The sequence below is a fragment of the Gambusia affinis genome, linkage group LG10 (genome assembly GCF_019740435.1).
Source record: "Gambusia affinis linkage group LG10, SWU_Gaff_1.0, whole genome shotgun sequence".
NCBI classification, from domain to species: domain Eukaryota; kingdom Metazoa; phylum Chordata; class Actinopteri; order Cyprinodontiformes; family Poeciliidae; genus Gambusia; species Gambusia affinis.
Genome location: NC_057877.1, coordinates 4,519,628 through 4,539,690, shown reverse-complemented (window position 1 = coordinate 4,539,690; position 20,063 = coordinate 4,519,628). Strand labels below are relative to the sequence as shown.

General features: G+C 40.7%; 1 protein-coding gene across 4 annotated transcripts in view; it reads right to left on the bottom strand.

The window, feature by feature from the left end:
- Positions 1-20,063, bottom strand: part of LOC122838285 (LIM domain containing preferred translocation partner in lipoma) — a 174,433-nt gene that overhangs the window by 64,027 nt on the left and 90,343 nt on the right. For all 4 annotated transcript variants that reach the window (XM_044128813.1, XM_044128814.1, XM_044128815.1 and 1 more), the window contains one exon: positions 2,502-3,077. In XM_044128813.1, the coding sequence (XP_043984748.1) occupies positions 2,502-3,077 (576 nt within the window). The remainder of the gene's footprint in view (positions 1-2,501; positions 3,078-20,063) is intronic.

Below are 20,063 nucleotides of genomic sequence, written 5' to 3'. Positions count from 1 at the left end.
GTTGCCATTTTGTCGACCAGCGTTAAGAGCTGTAATTTGCTGACAGCTGAGGTAAACTGCATGTGTGAGGCCTGGGGAATCTTATTTCATATTATTATATTATTTTGAAAGGCAAATAAGTATTTATAAAAACAAAAACAAAGGAGATTTTTGTCTAGAGCTTGTACGTTTTAGTTTTATAAATGCGCAACATAATTCCAGTTAGTTTCCCCCATTAGTTACCGTTTTTATTTATTTCAGTTGACAAACAAAAGTGGTTTCTCAGTTTCAGGTGTGGTTCTGCCGCTGGTTTCAGTCAACCATCAAAACCTTGGAGGCCACAAGAAGAGGGCAGAAAAATGTGAAACGCACTTGAAGGCTGAAGCCGAGGTTGACCTTCCAGAGGGGCTTTCACTGTCTGCGGTTCCAAAATAATCCTCGCTGTGTAAAACGTCACTCAAGCTCAAGCTGTTACACAAAGTTACCATCCAGCTTAGCTTTCCTCTAATTTCACAAAACAAGCAAAACAAAAAAAAGACAGAGAGACTCATAGAAATTGGTACGTTAGCTGGCAACTCTGTAAGAACTGCACTGGAGATCAAGCAGCGGTGAAAGTGAGCATCCTTCGTAGTGTGTTGGGATAAGAAGCCATCACACACACACACACATACACACGCGCACGCCCACAAACACACACAAACACAGACACCTTGGTGGAGGCTTCAATTCAGGGCGACGCGGGGTGAAGCAAAGTGCAGAGATTACGGGGCTCCAATCCGAGCTGTTTATCTTGGACTTCTAATGAAACTGACCTTCTATGAATACCCCTAATTATGCGAAATGATCCTTTTAATGAAGTCTTCAATCACTGTCACAGATCCCCAGCTGACAGAGCTGCGGCTGTTACGTAAAAACCGCCGTTCGCATGAAGAGAGGGGGAGGTCAATGTTTCTTTTTTAGATTATCGTGACAAATGCTAAATAGTTCCTCTTAATTGACTGTATTTTTGGCTCATTTCCACAACAAATTAACAGAAGAGCGAGCTTTTCAAGCAGATTAAGCAGCATTTGTAGAAGGTAATGAACATGTCACAACATCGGGTCAGGCAGAGCGATGAAGTCGTGAAGTCGGCTTTCTTTCTAATCGGCCTTTCGGAAGACCTCGGCTTAGTTTTTCAGCAACAGATCAGAGGATATAGTCTGAAGATGGCGTTGACTCCATGATGCAAAGGGCTTCGTGGGTTGAATTTTGGGTTTCCAGACATTTTTAAAAGCATGCAAATAAAGCAGAGAAGGTGGGGGTTGTTGGAGTCGGCGATGGAGCGATGCCTTGCTTCGCTGCATCCTTGGGAAAGCAAGACAAATATATACATAAAGAGCAGAAGCTATGTCTGCAAAATTAGCAAATTGCTTTTATCTGAAATCAAAGAGACTCCTACAAATCTATTAAATGCCACCTTTTGTTTTCTTTTTTTTTTTTTGGTTTTGTTTTGTTTTAAATAATGCATCATACTGGGACCAAAGCCAGCTTTTCCAGCAAAATGTAGACTCTTTGTTTTGAACAAATATAATTAGAGTTATTTTTAATGTACTTGCTGCAATGCTGAAGCTAATTTGTATTTGGTAAAGCGCAGTCCTTGATGAGCTATTCCCCGAGGCTGAGAGGCCCAGTTTGGATTTTTGAACCAGCATAAAATCCTTGAATTAAAGAAAACTCAAGGGCCCTCTACTTTCCAGAGATCTGCGAAGGCTGGGCATGTTGAGATGTGAATAGATGTCTCAGTGGCCTCCACCGCTCCGTTCTGAGCAACAGGACAGGGTTTTTATTATTCTGCTCCATTAAGTTCTGTTCTGTTAAAAAAAAAAAAAAAAAAGTCCCAAACACGATCTACTGTTTTGTAATATTTCCACCCAAATTACACGTCGCTTTATTTCTATAGTCAAAAAAAAAAAGAATCTGCTTTTAAAATAGTTTACTGAAAGCCAGTTGGAGGACAGCTTTTCATATAAAAGAGTGACATCTACCAAGTTTTTTTATTTTTATCATTTTTAAAGTCTTTTTTTTTTGCATACTGCAGCAAGTACTGGAAAAAATAAAAGTGGACAAAAGAGAAACAGAGAGAGAAAGAAAGAGAGTGAGAAAGCAAGAAAACAAAAGACAGAAAGAATGACAGAGTGAGAGAGCAAGAAAGAGAGAGATACAATGAAAGAGAGAAAGAAAGAATGAGTAAGTAAGCAAGTAAGAAAGAGAAATACAGAAAAAACAAAAAACAAAGATCAAACAAACCAGTTTCTCGGTTGGTGACTGTATGTTGTTTTTATGACCTTTTTTGTGACTTGATGATCTAAAACACTTTGAATCTTATTGCTTCAATGTGCTTTATGCAAATATATGTGACTGATTGACACTAAAGTGTTTTAAATCTGCAACAACATGTTAAAGACTGTAAGTAAGCCAAGGTTAAGATTGTAATAATCCAGATCCAGAGGCAGGTTTGTGCTGGAGTTCAGTGAGCGTCTTACCTTTGGTTGAACATCTGGTCCGGCGGTGTACGGAGCCAAGCTTGGGGGAACATCTGTGATGTAGGTTTTCCTGGGGCCTGGCGGTTGGTACGCCGGGGCCGGCTCCGGGTCGGGCCTCCTGGAGCTAACTCCGCCCAGCTGTGGCCCCCCAGGGTACTGCTGCTCCTGATAAGCCATGGGGGAGAACCCGGGCTGCGGCGGCCCGTACGCAAAGTCGGGACCTCTGGGCTGCGCGGGCATGTACTGCACCTGAGCGGGGCCGCGGATCGGCTGCTGGCTGTAATGGTGGCCGGCCGGGGCTTGGTGCTGGGGGCTGGGCTGGGCCGACCTCACCTGGACGTTGAAGGTGGGCTGGCTCGGGGTCGACGCTGTGGTGTAGGAGGCCGGGACGGGCTGAAGAGACAGGTTGCCTTGAGGCCTGGCGACGGGGCTAATGGAGGGAGGCGGCACGGACGAGACGCCCCCTTGAGGTTGGGGTTTGGGCATCGTCCTCTTGGTGGCGGTCAGAGGCGGCTGATTGGGGATGACCATGCGCTTGTAACCCGTCACCGGAGCGTTGGGGGTAGAGCCGGCGTTCTGAAAAACAGGAGAAAAGGCTCAGTTCAAAACTCCAAACAAAGTGACTCACTTTCAAGACATTTCTGTATAAAACCCTTAACCTCTGACCTTCTAGTTTTCAGATTCTAAGTGCTGGAGGAGAGAGCTGGAGTATTCACAGCTTTCTGTTCCAACGTGCTTCTATGCCAGCACTTAGAGTTACCATGACCTGGGTGACTGCCGGTGTTCAATGGGAGAGATTTTATGTTAGAGAAACAAAAACCCGCACCACAACAAAGTCGTAATGTCACACACGAGTTATGCTTCCTGTTAGCAGGCTTCCTGTCGAGGATTCATCACAGACTGTAATAAAAATGTCCACCCACAGCTGCCATACAACCGGCATACAGCACAAAAAACATGAACCATGATATTTGACATTAGACTGTTAAGAATCATGTATGAAAGGATATACAGCTGTGGAAAACTAAACTTTTCACCGTCTCAAAGTAAAAAACAAAAAGAAAATAGCATGATTGGTGGTAGAAGAAGAGACTGCAAAAATGCTAAGTGCTTTAACCTTGTCATTAAGAGGTGATATTGTCTTAAAGATTGCTCATTTGAAGGTAATTCACCATTAACACAGGTTAAGGCTTATTCAATAGTGATTTTCCACAAACAGTGCACTGTATGGCACAGCTGAAAACCAGCCAAGATGTGAATACTGAAACCATCAACCTGGAAACAAACACAAGAAAACCCGATAGAGGCTGCAAAAGACTAGCATCTGGTCAATTCTGATGTGTTTGTGTTTCAAGGTTTCTACAGGTTTCACCAACTCAAATTCAAGACATTTTAAGACCATTATGAATGGAATTTAAGACTGGTATTGCAACAAACATACACAAGAAATTTTACTACATGGTTTTTTAAAGAATGGAAAGCTATTGAGGACGAAACGGTACTTTAATGGCCATTCCTTTGAATCTTTATCCTCCCATTTGTCATCTGTGGCTCTCTATTCTCTTCCAGCTCCATGTTCTATTTCTCATCCTTCTCAGCTGCTCTTCTCTACATAGTAGCAACTTTGTTGAAATAAAATCCATCAACAGGTAGGACAAGTGCTAGATCGCTGCGTTTAAAAACCACAAAACCTCCGACTTCAGAGTTCGTGTCTCACCAAATGCTGCTCTGATCAGTGCCAGCAGTAGCAGTGTCGAACGTTTTCCGGGAAGCTTTGGCATCAAAAACTGTGACATTTCTGGGGTCTGTTTGGTGGCTCTTGTGCTTTTCACACTGCATACGCCTTCCTACAGTCTTTACCCCCGTAGTGCCAAGCTTTATTCCAAACAACACACGCAGCATCGTACGGGTTAGCAACAGAAGTGAGCCAGTGGCGAAAGCAAACATCGTCCAGCCCACCGGCAATACATTTGCACTTAGCTACGTTTTCATTACAAATGCAAAACTTTGTCGATATTTCAAATATTTACCATAATATTTGAAATTGTTGTGCTTCCATTAACTCAGAAATGCAATTAAAATCACGTGTGAATAAGTTTGCTCACGCGATAAGTCACAAAATAAGCAGCCTTCTTCCTCCTACCACTTCCTGTGGCCTTCAGGAAGTGATGAAGATGTTATTATTTCAATTCTTAAATAATAATAATAATAATTCAAGATGATTAAATAGTCCTGCCATGTAACCCCTGTGATTACTGTATTCAAGGTCAACTTAGATATTTTTTTAAAATAGCTCGAGACATTTTAAGGCCTTGAATTTAGATACCTGAATTTATAACTTTTTAAGAGTTTATAAGGACACCCTGTGTTAGAAATATTGAAAACTACAAATCGATTTCCTCTCACTACACAATTGTCCACTACCTTGTGCTGTAATGTACAAAACCCCATCTTAAAAAAACAGAGAAAAGTTTAACGCGTTTGAATCCCTTGGCGAGCCACTGTACTTTATGATTCATTCGGCCGCTTTGTGCTGTTGAGGCTTCCTGGACAGCGGAAAAACTACCCCCTCCATGGCTCCCTATAATCTATGGATAATAAAGCGAGAGGAGAGTTGGGAGGGGGAAAAAAATTGCTTGGCAAAGGATACTATGACAGCCGACTGGCAGTGGCAAACGACACTTCTGCTGACACCAGCTGCTTGTACGCTGGAGCTGTTAAATCACTGAAATTTGTGGCGCTGGTGTTCCTGGGAAGAGATGGCAGTAAAGCAGCAAGAACTCTGCTGAGCTCCTGAATGACTGCAGCATTTTGATCTAGTGTCCAACAAAATATAGCAGCAAAAAAAAAAAAAAAAATGCGGGCAAGCAGCAGAGAGCTTCACTGAGATGTCAGAGAATCGTACGGCGAGTCTCTCTCTCTCTAACGCCGTTTTTTTCACCAGCGCCGCATATTGGTGTCAGACGTTCAACCATTCTAAAAAAGGTCTGTCATTAACCTTGGATGGCCTTATTAGGTTACCGCCTGAAGCCGAAACTCTGAGTCAATTAGTAAATTTGCAGCACCACAAGAACAGGGAAAAAAAAGAAGAACAAAAATGAACACTTGTAGCCTTGTCTTCCAAAATGGGGCAATTGCTTCCCCCTCAAAGGTGATCAAAGCTGTGCAGACAAGTCGCAAATAGGGAGGTTTTCTTCTAGACGACAAAAAAATAAAAATATTTTAAAAAATCAGTGAAAACATACATCACTCTGTTATCCTCCTCATGCACAGGGATAAAGAAAATTCCAAGTTTTGGTAAAATGCATCAACTTTGTGTAAATCCTATCTAATCTAAGTCAGAGGGAAGCCCCAAAGGAACAGACGGAAAAAAGCTCCAGAAAATTTTTTATTTATCTTTTTTGCGCTCTCGCTCTGATTTTTGCCTCACTGATTAGCGCTGATGTTTATTTAAAAAGTGTGTCTGTCTGCATATGTATGGAAACGGCTCCACTATGCCCTTTAGGAAGAGATATTACTTCATTTAAATGTTTCATGGCTTTTAAATACTTGAGATTATTCATTTATCTTTGAGGCCTTAGAACCTACAGTAGCATTTAGTTTGCACGGAGCAGGCAATGCAAATCGGCCCCCTCAAAACGATTAAGCTGTCATGGTGGGTTTTCCACAAATTACATTAAGAGAATAGATTCATCCTTTTGGGGGAGTGAGGCGGCAAGCAACGGGGGTCGGGATGAAATTAATCAAATGTTTTAATATCGGAGCAGAAAATGTCTCTGTAGTGGAAATATTGCCAAATGAACTGATTCTACATTTTATCTTGGACTGGTCAGCTTCAGTGAGTTCAAAGGGAGATGGCCTAAACAAGCAACTCGCAACTTATGGGGAGTCAAAGATCCGCTGCCGACATGTCTGTGTCTGTAGATACTGCAGCAAGCGTTCGGCAGTCCAGTGGATTCTACAGCCCCTTTCTGATAACGGTTCTGCAGTAAACAAGCACTCGCGTACCTACCACGATGTCCTTTCACGTCATAAAAGGTGATTCGTCAAGAGCACGGCGGTGTGCGCTTTTACGGCGTCATGTTGAGATTACAGAACCAAAAGGGCGTAGCTTACAACTTGCAGAAATCAGTATGTGACGTGTAATGGAATTGACACACGGGGAGTGATGGACGACAGCGAGCAGCGAAGGTTTTCCACCATTTGGGGTGAACCCAACACACTGGATACGATAGCGACAGAAGCGACGCATCAAAGGTTGAACATTTTTCAACTTCCTTATGTCGCATTGCAAGCTTGCGTGTATGAGCTCAGAATTTTGCCAGTTGGAGGGCAACTGGTTGTCACCTCATCACACAAGTTCCACTGGAAATAAATGGACAGAGAGGAATGTCGCCTTCCTTGGGTCAAGACAGTAAGACTTGGGAAAATTACGGAAGGTGCTGAGCGTATGTCGTGAACCTCATGCAGCGGAGAAACAGCAGTAGAGTTTTTTACTCTACAGTAAAAAACTCTACTGCTGTTTCTCCAGCTACACACGCCCACACACGTACACATTAATTTCCCAAAAGTTTTCTCCAACACCTTCATAAAAGTGAACCTAATAGCCAAACTACTATTGGCTATTAGTAGTTTTTAGTTTTTACCTGTAGTTTTTAGTTTTACTAATAAAACTAGTAGTTTTACTAAAAACTTACTAAATATAATGTATTACTTTTTAGTCAATTTTTTTTGCCTGAAAATTTTATTTCAGGCAAAATTCAGGCTTTTGCTAAACTTTAAAAAATATGGCGAAAAATCACAAATAAAACTAGGATAAATCCAGAGCAGGAAGCAGGGCACCACCCACATCCTTCCCAAAACTCTGATTTCTCTGTGCCTCGTCGTCCCTGCAAATGTTGCATCTCCCCCCAGGTCACTTTACTTGCTTATTTTGCCCTCAAGCAAAACACAACCACCCCTAAAACAGCCGATGGTAACCTGCAGCTCACCCCCAGCAAGAAATGACTTTTTTTCATGCAGGATTTTTCTTAATTTCTTAATTTGAGATTTAAAAAAATATATTTCCTTTATGTGGCTTCAACTGCTCATGAAATATGCAAATCTCTAGGTCATTCATTCCACAGAGAGGTTTTGAATCTTCCATCTCTGCCTTCCACCTGGAGACGGGTGGGGTTAGCTTTTATGATAAAGTTCATTGGATAAGTTTGATTTTATTAATGTAAAATTCTACAGCAACACACGTTGCCTCTGGTACTCTACTCGAAGTTTCAGGGGAGGTCGTCATCTTCTTTCTGGTTTAGGCCAGAGGATGTTTTTACATATTGAAGAAGAATTAAAAAATAAAAATGAAAGGTTACATCATGGTTTCTCGGTCCATTGGATGCATGAAGGCATTTCCTTACCTGTGCAGGTTTGAACCACAAAATATTACCAACATGATTCCAATATGATGTTTCTGTGTCTACATGGAAAAAGACATTTTGTGCTGTTGTTGCTGGAAGCAAATCTCAATGCCTTTTGTAAGAAATCCTGCATTATATTCTTTTATAAACACTCTGTCCTCTCTTAATCAGACTGTTAAACCAATCCTAAAATGACATATTTACTCAATAATACATCAAGAATCGGTTTTATGACAAAATATGTTACGGCTTTACGAACTGCATTTAAAATCGTTTTGTCTTTTGCAGCTGCTGCTACTGAAACAGAGCTCACTCTACTTTCTTTTATTTACTTTTTTTTTTTACCTGAATTTGATTTGAATAAAACAATAACAAAATCCCATTACATTTGCACTTAAGGGTGAAAGGTCTGTTTTGATGCAGCAGCTTCGTGTATATTAGTGGCAGGTTCAGCATACATGCAGCATCGATGTGACTCCCTGCTGTTTCTCCAGCTACACACACACACACACACACACACACACGTACACATTAATTTCCCAAAAGTTTTCTCCAACACCTTCATAAAAGTGAACCCTCACTCCATACCATAATTCAAACTGACTTAGCAAACAACTTAAGTGTGAAATTTCACAGAGATCCTCAAGAAAGCCTTTCGACACATTAAAAAAGATTAGGAGAGACTATACAAGCCTTGAAGGGGGGCTGAGTAAAACTGTTAACTTTGCACTTCAAACCACATGGGTGAGAGATTTTTTTTTCTTTTTTTTTTTCTTTTTCCCCCGTCTTTGTCTTTCTCTTTTTTTTATCCAGCGAGCTCGGGAAAAACCCCTAAAGTAGAAGAAGTTCTGGTGGCATCTTTTCAAACTCGTCTAAGGCCTTGGATATTCCTCTCTGTAAGCTTTCTCCTGATTCCCATTCAGCTGCTGTCGACGGCCGCCTCTGCCGTCCATTTGCATCTGCCCGTTTCAGCGCTTACGACGACGGCCGTGGAGGAGTTCACAGTCGATGGCGAGGCGCTCCCTTATCGCGCGTCCGCGGTCAGGCCGAGCGTCTCGATGAGCGAAAGCCGCGTTAAACGAGCCCCGAGCCGCGATCACAAAACGCGAGTGTATCGGTCCTCTGCCTAAAATAGCTCCAGATAAAGCCAATTAAAAGATGATTAAACATTGTGTTGGGAAACGTCACAAGACCCGCAGCTGTTTTCTATTATCTCTGTAATTGCTGATAGTGAATTTCTTTTCCGTTTTACACACGGAGAACTCTTTGGTAATCTGTCTGCATATCTGCTGTTGTTGAGCTACTATTAAGTGACGTCCTCAAACGTTTCCACACATGTTCAAAGATCAGAACACATATTCCATCAGCCAACAGAAATGAATTTTTACCAAAATACCACACTTCTCAAAGGCATTAGCGCTGCTGCCCATTACTCTACTAATGTGTTTTTGCTGCAATAACAACTCCATATCACCTTGCGATTAGTACTGAACACATTCACTTTGTACTTATTTGCAGCAGGAATTCTAAAAATATGTAAAAAGGAAAAAGTAATTATATTCTTTAAACAGTTAATGGAACTAAATAAATGCAAAGAGCAATACAGATTGGACCAATCTGCTGGTAGCATTTTTTCACATGGTCATGTGTTGCTTCATTCCAAACCTGCAGGACCACAGAATGTGGTTCAAGTTCAAGGGGCAGGATTAAAAGTTTTCCAGTTTACTTAGATGTAGCTCCTATAATCAGTTCAGCATAAGTGCAGTTCCACCAGGTGTTTCGCTAATTGTTGCTGGCTAGTCTGAAGGAGCTAATTGGGGTAGTTGTGGGAGGACGGCTGCTCTGTGAGGCAAAGGCTTGGAAACTTGAAAACTGCAGCTTAATCGTCAAAGGTGGCGTTCGGTCCTAACAGACATTTTGTACAGCTGAATGAAAGAATCAAGGCAAAATTCCAGGTGTGTTTTTAATGAGGGAATAACATTATAACATGATGTAAAGCTCAATTTCACATAATGCTATCCATTTAATGTGTATGAGCACAGACAAACTTGCCGTGTTTATATTTGTGATGGTAGGACAGAAGGGTTTTTGTTTTGGAATCACGCCATTGTAACAGCTTGACATGTAGATGGTGTCTAATGGTTGCTATGAGGCCTTGGTGGCCCAAAGATGTCACTCTGCTGAATTCCTAAGGAGGTTTCTCTTTTTACCCCCTTCAACATCCAGATTAGTGTATTTGATAGAAAAATAAAAACAAATCCTCAAGAAATGGGTGACTGTCTTATTTATAACCCAGGAAAACAGAAAGTAAAGGATTACTCGAAAGCAGTTAGTCGAAACTCTGATTTACTTAAAAAAAACCTGACGCATGTCTGAGTTGCACTTATTGGCAACACAAAAAATTGCCGTTGTGATACGATTGAAAACAATAACTCTTCAATCTGGATATTTTTTTTCTCTCCGAATAGATTTATTCAACTTAAAGGTTGGGTTTTCTCTGTTTGAAATGTTGGTACTACAATAAAAAGGTACATTTATTTTAATGCCATTGCTACATGATCCGTCTCACATACGGCAACAGATTTGTCTGCCTTTACATGGATCCTGGCTGATATTTTCTGGTCCTGTACCGGAGCAACGCAGAGACTTACATTTGTCACGCTGGCAACATGAAACAGCCATGAGTGCTGTCTTTTAGTCATGTTTTCATTCCCAGCCGAGGTTTGAGTGGCACCACTCTCTTCATCTAATCTAATGACGGCTCTTGTTCAAACTTAATGGCATCTGACAGGAAAATTACACGCAGCAGCTGTTACTGGATTTGAACAGGAACATGCGAGAAAAACACACTGAGACTCATTTGTTCAAAAACTAGCTTTGACTCCTTCCTTCCTGAAACAAATTAAAGTATGAGCTGTGTCAATACAGATAGTATTTTTGTTTTGACCAAGTAAAATAAATTCCTGTAGCACTTTCTTAAAATGACGACATTTTCATCTCCTTTTCCCCTGATGAACTTAAATACTGTCATCAAGTTTTAAATAATCAAAATGATATCAAACACATTTTCATCTTTTGACTACAGTTCTTTAAAAGTGCGGTATACATTTTCTCTATTATGTTTTACAATGTAAGAAATATGACTGTTAGAGATAATCCAGTCAAGGCTTTGACCACGTCTTTGACCAGCCACTACAGAAAATAACATCTTCTTTTGGTAATTAGCCCAGTTAGCATTGATAGTGCTGCAAAACTATCAGTTTCTGTGTGTATTCCCAGTAGATCACCGCCTTCATTCTTAATTTCCAGAACATTTCAGAATCAAGCATCCCTCAAGAGAACATGGTTAAAATAAACAGAGAAAACAAACAAAACAGAGAGATTTTGTCATGCATTATACATTATCGGCTTTAAATTCTGCTCTCTCTTGCCGTCTCGCAGCCAAGCTGAACAGCAGACGTGTCTTGGTGCATCACAGAAAGAAGTTTCATGTTTAACATGAAACTTCTGGGCTTTTGTGTGATTTCAAACACCTCACAGGTGGTAAAACAAGTCAGCTATGAGACTTTGCTCAGTAATGGCTTCCACGCTGAAGACTGTTGTTAATAGTGCAACCATATAGCTCTTAGGTATGAAAAAGAAACACCAGCTGATTTCGCACAGTAAATGCCTAAAAAAAAAAATTATTCTCCATTAAAAAAAAAAGATGTCGAAATCATTATCAATTTGCAATTGAACTAAAGATTATTACATAAATATTGGAATGACGTTATATTTATTGTTCATTAGTTTAAGACAAAAAAGAAACAGTGAAATAGCATTTACATCCACGTCCAGGCAATTCTCATGCTCATCTTTTCTCTAAACTAGAAAATACTCTTTGAAAATTAAACTTCATCTCATGTTATTATTTTCTAGAAACGAAAAGATCATTCAGCTTTAAATGTTTAAAACGTCGTGAAGCAACCAGTCTGTGTAAGAAAGACAGGTCAAAATATTAGAGCTGTCACAATAAACAGATAATTGAGCAGCACATCCTGTCCTCTGACTCCACTGGCAGACAGACATAATAACATCCGACACGCAGATTCGTTAATTTTTTATTTTTTTTTTTACCTCAAACACAGGTCAGGAGATAATGTGGTGGAACATGAAGTTTATGTTTTAAATTTCGGGTTATATAATCTTTTTAAAAAAAGCTGGGTTCTAGGGGAAACGGTATGCAAGATTTCTGGGATGATGTAACAACATCATACAAAGTAGGGCGTATTACTCACTGATGCAACTGAAAAAATTATTTTCAGGGCTACCGCGCGGAGAGAGGGGGGGAAAAAAAGTCGATGAGAGTCACCAATCATGACACTTCTGCAGGCTATCTGTACAAAAGAAGAGTATGTGTGTTTTAGCTGCGCTCCCACCGCAGAAACTAATTGTTTCACTCACCTCCTGCAGAACTGCAGGCCAGTCTCTCACCACACGGCCCTGACTCATCCCTAATGAGCTTTCATGCACTCGTGACACCCTCCCGTCCCCTTCCGCTCCCTCTGCGGGAGCCGTACACTCGGAGGGGAAAGGAAAAAAAAAAAGACCTCAGCCGCTTACAGTGTCCGTGTCATCAATCCCTGAAACGGTGACTGTTGCACCAGGAGCCACGGCTGTTTTGTGTGTTAGCTCCCGCGCGTTACCGTAGGGGCGGATGATGTGCAGCGACAGCAGCAGTTGATTTCAGACCTCACAGCGCCGTTTCCAGGACTTTCTGATGTAAGAAGGCAGGTTGCACTGACTGACACGACTTCCTGGATCAAGTTCAATTTATCGTTGCTTCGCCGCCATAAATGAAAGACAAAAGAATGATGGATTTTTTTTTTTCCTTTCTTTCCTTCCCACTAACAAACAGTGAGATTACAAAACCGAGCGCTGCGGGCACGCTCGTCTCCCCCACAGTTGGCTGCTCCTGTCAAAACTCAGAACCCGCTGCTGGATTGGTAAATAGACGCCACCGGCGCTATGGTTGCATCTCTGCTTCAGGCACCAACAAACCAATTAGACAGTTGGAAAATAAACAAATGAAACCATGGTTAGGTTGTAGTGAGAAAAAGACATCCAGTAACACAGACAGAGGACCAAGCAGTGTAAATAACGACCTTTCACCTTCACCTTCTACCAGAACAACCCAGCTAGCTAGTTAGCTAGACCACTGGAGAACACTAAAATTGGTGTTTTGTTCAAAGTGCCAGTTTGAGATGATTTGCTTTTTGCGTCATCCTATATTGGCCCTGCTTGAAGTAGGATGAGCGTTGTGGCAGTTTTAAATTGGTAATTTGGTCCAAAGTGGGCCAAGAAAATGACTCCTGTATTGTTATGCCACCAGCCTGAACAGTTTAAGCAAAAATAATAATAAACTGCCAAATATCAGTGTTTTCATGTATTTCTGAAAAGTAAAATGATATCCAAGTTTCTTGCTTCTGCCTTAGCGTTGAGGACGTTTGTGTTGCTGCAACATGTTTAGCATTGAGATGCTATTTAAGCCTTGAATAGCTTCACTGATAGGATAACTCCTTTTAGCACAACTTGAACATTACAATAGTCTGTTCCAGCATCCAATCAGATCATCATTTGAAGCAAAAATTAACCCCCGGTGGGCCAAGAGAAGCGGCGTTGTTGATTGTCGCTGTTGTTAGTGAATGTTGTTTGTGCATCAAATTTACGGTCGTATTTGAAACATTAATATTTTACAAAGGTTCTGGCTGGAACCTTTATATCCACAACAACAACAAAAAAAACCTTATTGCAGGAAAAAAAAATTTACATGTTAATATCTATGACTAATCAAAACTAAGGCATTTAGTTAGCTGTTATCAGCTAACAGGAGTTGCCTAAGAGTCATCCAGGACTGTCATCATCTGCTGTAGTTCAAAAGGTTGGGAATCAAGATATGATTTTCTGCACACCTTGGTTACAACAAGTGGCTTCTTGAGCTATTGCTGCTGTTCTATCATCTCAAACCAGTCTGTCCATTCCACTCTGACCTCTGCGAGGCATTGTTGTTCGTAACACTATTGCAATTTTCTCTTTTTTGTACCATTTTCTGTAAATCCAAAAGGAGAAAATCCATGTTTAAAGTCTTAGGTTTAGTCTGAACTTCATCACCGGTAGAACATTAAATGAATTTAACTCTGGACATGTGATTGGTTAAATCACTATTTGCGTTATCAAACCATTGAGTAAGAGAGCACAACTCAGACGGCTCAAAGAGGCCCCACAAAACATGCACTGACTTTGACATTTGGATTGCTTGTAAAACTTCCATAGATGGCTGCTTCAAAGTTTTATTCTCCAAAGTTGACCTAGATGCCAACCAACATGCAACGCATGTTGTCAACATTATGCACAATAACGTGGACGTGATGGAATAATTGATGATAAACTCCAAAAAGTAGTTTGCCTCTCTCTGGGACTTAAAAGCACAGATCATCATCAACATAAAGACTGACAGGGGGGAAAATGACAGCAAAGCTTTCCAGGAACTCCAAAGAGTGCTTCCACTCATTATTATTCCCTCAGTCACCTCTGTGCTTCAGCCAAAAACAAACGAATCGCTGCTTCCTTCCAGAGGGATTTAATTTTCTACACTGATGAACATGTAGGTCAGAGCCACTTAAGAATTATGCAGAGAAAGTCAAAAGTTTGTTGTGTTGCTTAATGCAGCTCATCTCACAATTTCTCCAGCTGATGGAAAAGAAAGATGCTAAGTCTAACTCTGGAATGCACGTATCTCTAACATGAAACCTGCAACACCTTTAGATATTGTTTTTATGGATTATTTTAGGCCTAAAACAAGCCATAAATGAGTTTGTATTTGCAGATTACACAACAAATAACCACATATTTTCTAATTTCAATACATGCACTTGTGTATATCCTCCCCAAAAAAGAGCTAAAAGTGACTTAAAGCCACTCTGAAACTTGAGCGACTCCTTCTTTACCTTTATGCCCTAAAAGTACAATAAGAGAATATAAATATGGCAGAAAACATTGAGGACAACTCTAATGGTCATCCATGCTGTCCTCTAACTTGATGTAAAGAAGACATCAAGTCGTATCTGCGTCTCCAGGGATGGTTTTGCATAGTGTGTGATCAGTGGGAGATCCAGGGGCATGCAGAGAGGGGCCTATCATTCCTGCCATGTTGTGACAGAGGGTGCCAGCTGCGATGCTCGGTCTGCTGAGCGACAGAGTGTCACAGCATGGCTTGACTGGCACAATGTGAAGTGGGGCTTCCTCGAGGCACTAATGTGATAGGATCCATCTCAGCAGCCTTTCAAGCACTCGGCTTCAGCCGAACTGTCTGCGGGCTTCAACAATGCCCGGCCCCTTCTGCGTGCACATGACAAGTTACTAAGCAGACGTTGGGCCATTTGGGTCCAATACAAAGCGCTTGACGAGACCCTTGATTTGATGCTTTATGGAGTACGGCGTCTTGAAAAGGTGCGGCTTGATGAAAATCACAAGAGACGCGAGACTCGACTTGGCTTTCCACAGCAGTGACCTTCGAGTTCACTTGGACTTGAAGCCAGTTAATGTCTTGCGCCAAAATGAAGCGCGCTGCGAGTTGGACTGTGTGTGTGGAGCGCGGACCGGTTTGATGCTGCTGCAATAGGTCGCATCAACATGGCATGCAGGAAGGCAGAACTGCCAAAAATGTTTGGGCATGATGGTATGCAACGGATAAGTTATCATGGTGGAGTTTTCTTTTATCTAAGACCCAATTGTAACGACTTGGAAGACAAATATCCCTCTAGGAACGCAGTTCTCGTGTCCAGCAATGCTAAATACAAACTACACTCAGTAGCTGCTATGCAGGGTGTTCACAGTTTTCTCTGTGAACACCCTGCACAGACTTGAACACCCTCCCAGAGCCTATCTGGGAGGTAAAGCAATCAGAGCAACCACAGCGAGACGTGACAGACTATTGGCACAAGCTTTTAACATGAAAACCTGCATCTATGAGCTACACCTCAGTCCTAGTTCTGCCAGAGAAAAAACTCAATGAAAAGAAAAAACAGACTTGTGCTATATTTCTCTGAAAATACATGTACAGTATATGAGCAAAGAAAAGATTTTCCAGCTGTTTAAGGTTTTGAAAACAGACATTCAGCTTTATTAGAAGTTATAAATACACGGAACTAAAATCTTAATGGAACAGAATTTAAAAAAAGAAAAGAAAATATCCGATCGTAAACGTGTGTGAACTGAAAATGACCTAAAACTGGAGTTTATGTCGCTGGCGATGTTTGGTCTTTTCTCTCAATCTCATCTTTGCCCAATCTAGAGCGCTCTCAACCATTAGCTGACTCTCGGCTCTTAAGGTAGCCACCGTAGCGATATTATTCACTGTGTGTGAAGCGGGGAGGTTTTCACGAGCTTAAAATATTGAAGGCGAGAACTCTTAAGTTCACGTCAGAGGAGCGTGAGACTCCATTTTCCTAAATGGAATCCCAGTAATCCTCAGCTCCATCCGTCCTCACAGGCAGATCCGACACGCGCACAGACCTCTTCTACACGGATCCAAACGAAGCCAAGTAGCTTTTAATTGAGGCGGAGCCATGGCTAGCGAGTGAGTTGCACGTCCTTGTTCCCATAAGTTCTGGCACTGCCAGAAGGCAGCCTAGTTGCAGCTGAATAGTTCTCCCTCTTTGAATCCATTAGGAAAGATGCTATTTCGCATAAAACACTCCACACAGACGAGCACAAACACACACTGAGACCCAACTGGGGGAGGAGGAGGGAGTTTTTCATGGAGCTAAGTTTGTGTCATTTAGCAAGGCTGGGTTTTCAATATTTTATTCACCGCGCCACACATTATTGTTTCACAGAGTGCGGATGAATCAGACAGGGAGAGCTTTTAAATTTCAACTTAAGTGTTATTAAAACAGACAGAATCAGATCAGGGTGAGTTGCTACTTCAATGGAAGAGGCACGCTGGAGTTTAATTGGGATAAAATGTCACCTTCCTAATGTGTAGAGATAACAGTAACCAAAGTGGTCATAGAGTGGGGAGCGACTCAGGCACCTCATCTTAGCCAAAAGGAAAAGAAAAGAAAAGGAAAGAAAAGAAGTCACGTCACGGTTAAAGATGTTTTTATTCCTGATGTACTTTTCTGATATAAAAATAAATCCCTGGCATTAAGGGGTGACATTTGTATTTGCTCCATCTGTTGTAGGTTTTTACCGTGTGAAAGAGTAGAAGGAAACAAGAGCAACAATTACCTCCTGCGGGGCTTTGAAAATGCGACTCTGTTTGCTGAGCAACCGGGAGACTCCATCAATCTGAGCCAATGAAGAAAGGGACTCTGAATACATACATGCACACTGAATCAGACGGCGCGCAGTTGCAGTGGATCAAAGTGATAAAAAAGAAAACCTTCCGGTTTCCTTTAAACAAATAGCTCCCCATGTTGGGCTGCTTGTGAATCTCTAGCTGATTCATTTGTTTACTAGAAATGCACCAGGGGTCGGAGTGACTTGGAGGGCACGGCGGTCGGAGGTTCACTGCGCCTCGACGGAAACGGCGGTGCGGCTCCGGAGCATAATGAGCGCGCAGTTTTGACACTCATCTGGACCTCCTTGTTAACTCCCCCACAAGAGATGTGATGCGCTCAGACAGGCCTGAGCGGCGCGTGAGCGGGGGCCCGGTCGGGCTCAGGCTGGAGAGCGGCGTACTTGAAGGATTTAACATGAATATGCTCTCTTGTATTTCCCCAATGTGGCCAAACAAGAGAATTAATGGCATATTAGAAAGGGGGGGTTTCTGCACGCAGGGTATGTTAGAGGAGAAAGTGCAGGGTACCGGAGAGGTTCTACCTAAACGCTGCGAAATCCAAACTCAACTGACTCAAAACAGTATAATAAGGACTCTATAGGCCTGTCACAATAACAAATTGTGCTAGATAATAAATTGTTCAAGAAATTATTGCAATAAACAATGATATTGCTGGTTTGAGACCATTTTCAAGCACAATAATGCAAGAACACTTTCTCAAAGATCAATAAACTTTATATTCTAATGAACATTTAATACTGGACCTGGAAGACATTTTAAATATCCATCATAAAAAACACATAAACAGCTAATCAAATTAATTATTGCCCTTCAAAATAAGAGCAAATTGATACCAAAGCAGCAGACTGAAATCTTTTGTCATCCAGTTTAGAAAGTGAAGAAAATGAAAACTAAATCAATCAAATGGAAATTATAGGGCATTTTCATTTATGTGATAGATAGATAGATAGATAGATAGATAGATAGATAGATAGATAGATAGATAGATAGATAGATAGATAGATAGATAGATAGATAGATAGATAGATAGATAGATAGATAGATAGATAGATAGATAGATAGATAGATAGATAGATAGATAGATAGATAGATATAGATAGATAGATAGATAGATAGATAGATAGATAGATAGATAGATAGATAGATAGATAGATAGATAGATAGATAGATAGATAGATAGATAGATAGATAGATAGATAGATAGATAGATAGATAGATAGATAGATAGATAGATAGATAGATAGATAGATAGATAGATAGATAGATAGATAGATAGATAGATAGATAGATAGATAGATAGATAGATAGATAGATAGATAGATAGATAGATAGATAGATAGATAGATAGATAGATAGATAGATAGATAGATAGATAGATAGATAGATAGATAGATAGATAGATAGATAGATAGATAGATAGATAGATAGATAGATAGATAGATAGATAGATAGATAGATAGATAGATAGATAGATAGATAGATAGATAGATAGATAGATAGATAGATAGATAGATAGATAGATAGATAGATAGATAGATAGATAGATAGATAGATAGATAGATAGATACAGGCTTAGAAGTACCTATACATGTTATAGAAACCTCTGGACTCGTTTGGACGGGACGTGTAGAAAACTGTTGTTATCTCTCTGTTAGTGACCATCAAATCCTGCAATTGCCACTGAAATAACTACAAACCGACAAAAGTAATAATAAATGAAAATTTACTGAATATTAACCTATGAAAATCAGACACTGCTTTTGAATTGTAGCTCAACTAAATTATTAAATAAAACAAAATAAAATAATGAAACAAGCCTTAACAAAAATGATGATACCTGTGCTTTAATATTTTGTTGCACAATCCTCGAGGCGATCACTGCAATCAAGCGGTTTTCGTAACTATAAATGAGACGTCTTTACCCGTCCACAGGCATTCTGGTCCACTCCTCATGGACTAACTGTTCCAGTTGTCTGAGGTTTGATGGGTTCCTTCTCCAGATGTTTAACAGGATTTAGAACAGGTCTCACAGAAAGCCCCTTCAGAATAGTCCAATGTTTTGTTCTTGGCCCATTCTTGGCTGTTTTGAGTTGTTTTGGGTCAGCATCTTGTTCAAAGATCTTTGTCCTGCAACTGAGACCAAACTTTCAGACACTGGGCAGCACATTTTTCTCCCGAACGTCTTGATAGGTATGAGATTTCGCCTGGCACAGATTCAAGACATCATGGGCCAGAACTCAACTCAGCTTCCTGAATGTTTCACAACAGGGACGGTGTTCTTTTCTTGGTATGCTTTGTTTTAACATCTGAACATAGAGTTGATGCGCCTAGCCAAAAAGCTCCAGTTTTGTCTCCTCTGTCCAAAATACATTCTCCCAGAAACCTTGTGGCTTGTCAATATTCCAGTTTTGCTTTTTTACAATTTCCTTTCCCACTTTGGCTCAAGAAATGACAGATCTAACTCTGCAGTACTTTAACCTTTGACTTCACCTTTAATTTCTTTGCAGGTTATTCTGGTTAATTGGTTACATTTGTTGTATCTTTCTCTTTGATTTGTTATCAACTTTCCTTTTGTGACCATCAATTTATTTTTAAAAAGAAATCACAAGTGACAGAAAATATTTTCAAATACTTGCATTTATTTAAGTCGTCTACTCTGGGAGTTGACTTGAATTTAAAACATTAATAAGTTCAAGCTGTGAAACAAAAGAAGGGTGGCCCTGGGTGGGCTGACGTCACTCTGATCTACGGAGGAGCGCATTGGTGAAAAAACAAAAAAAATCCAGATATTCCAAAATATTAAATCATCATAAA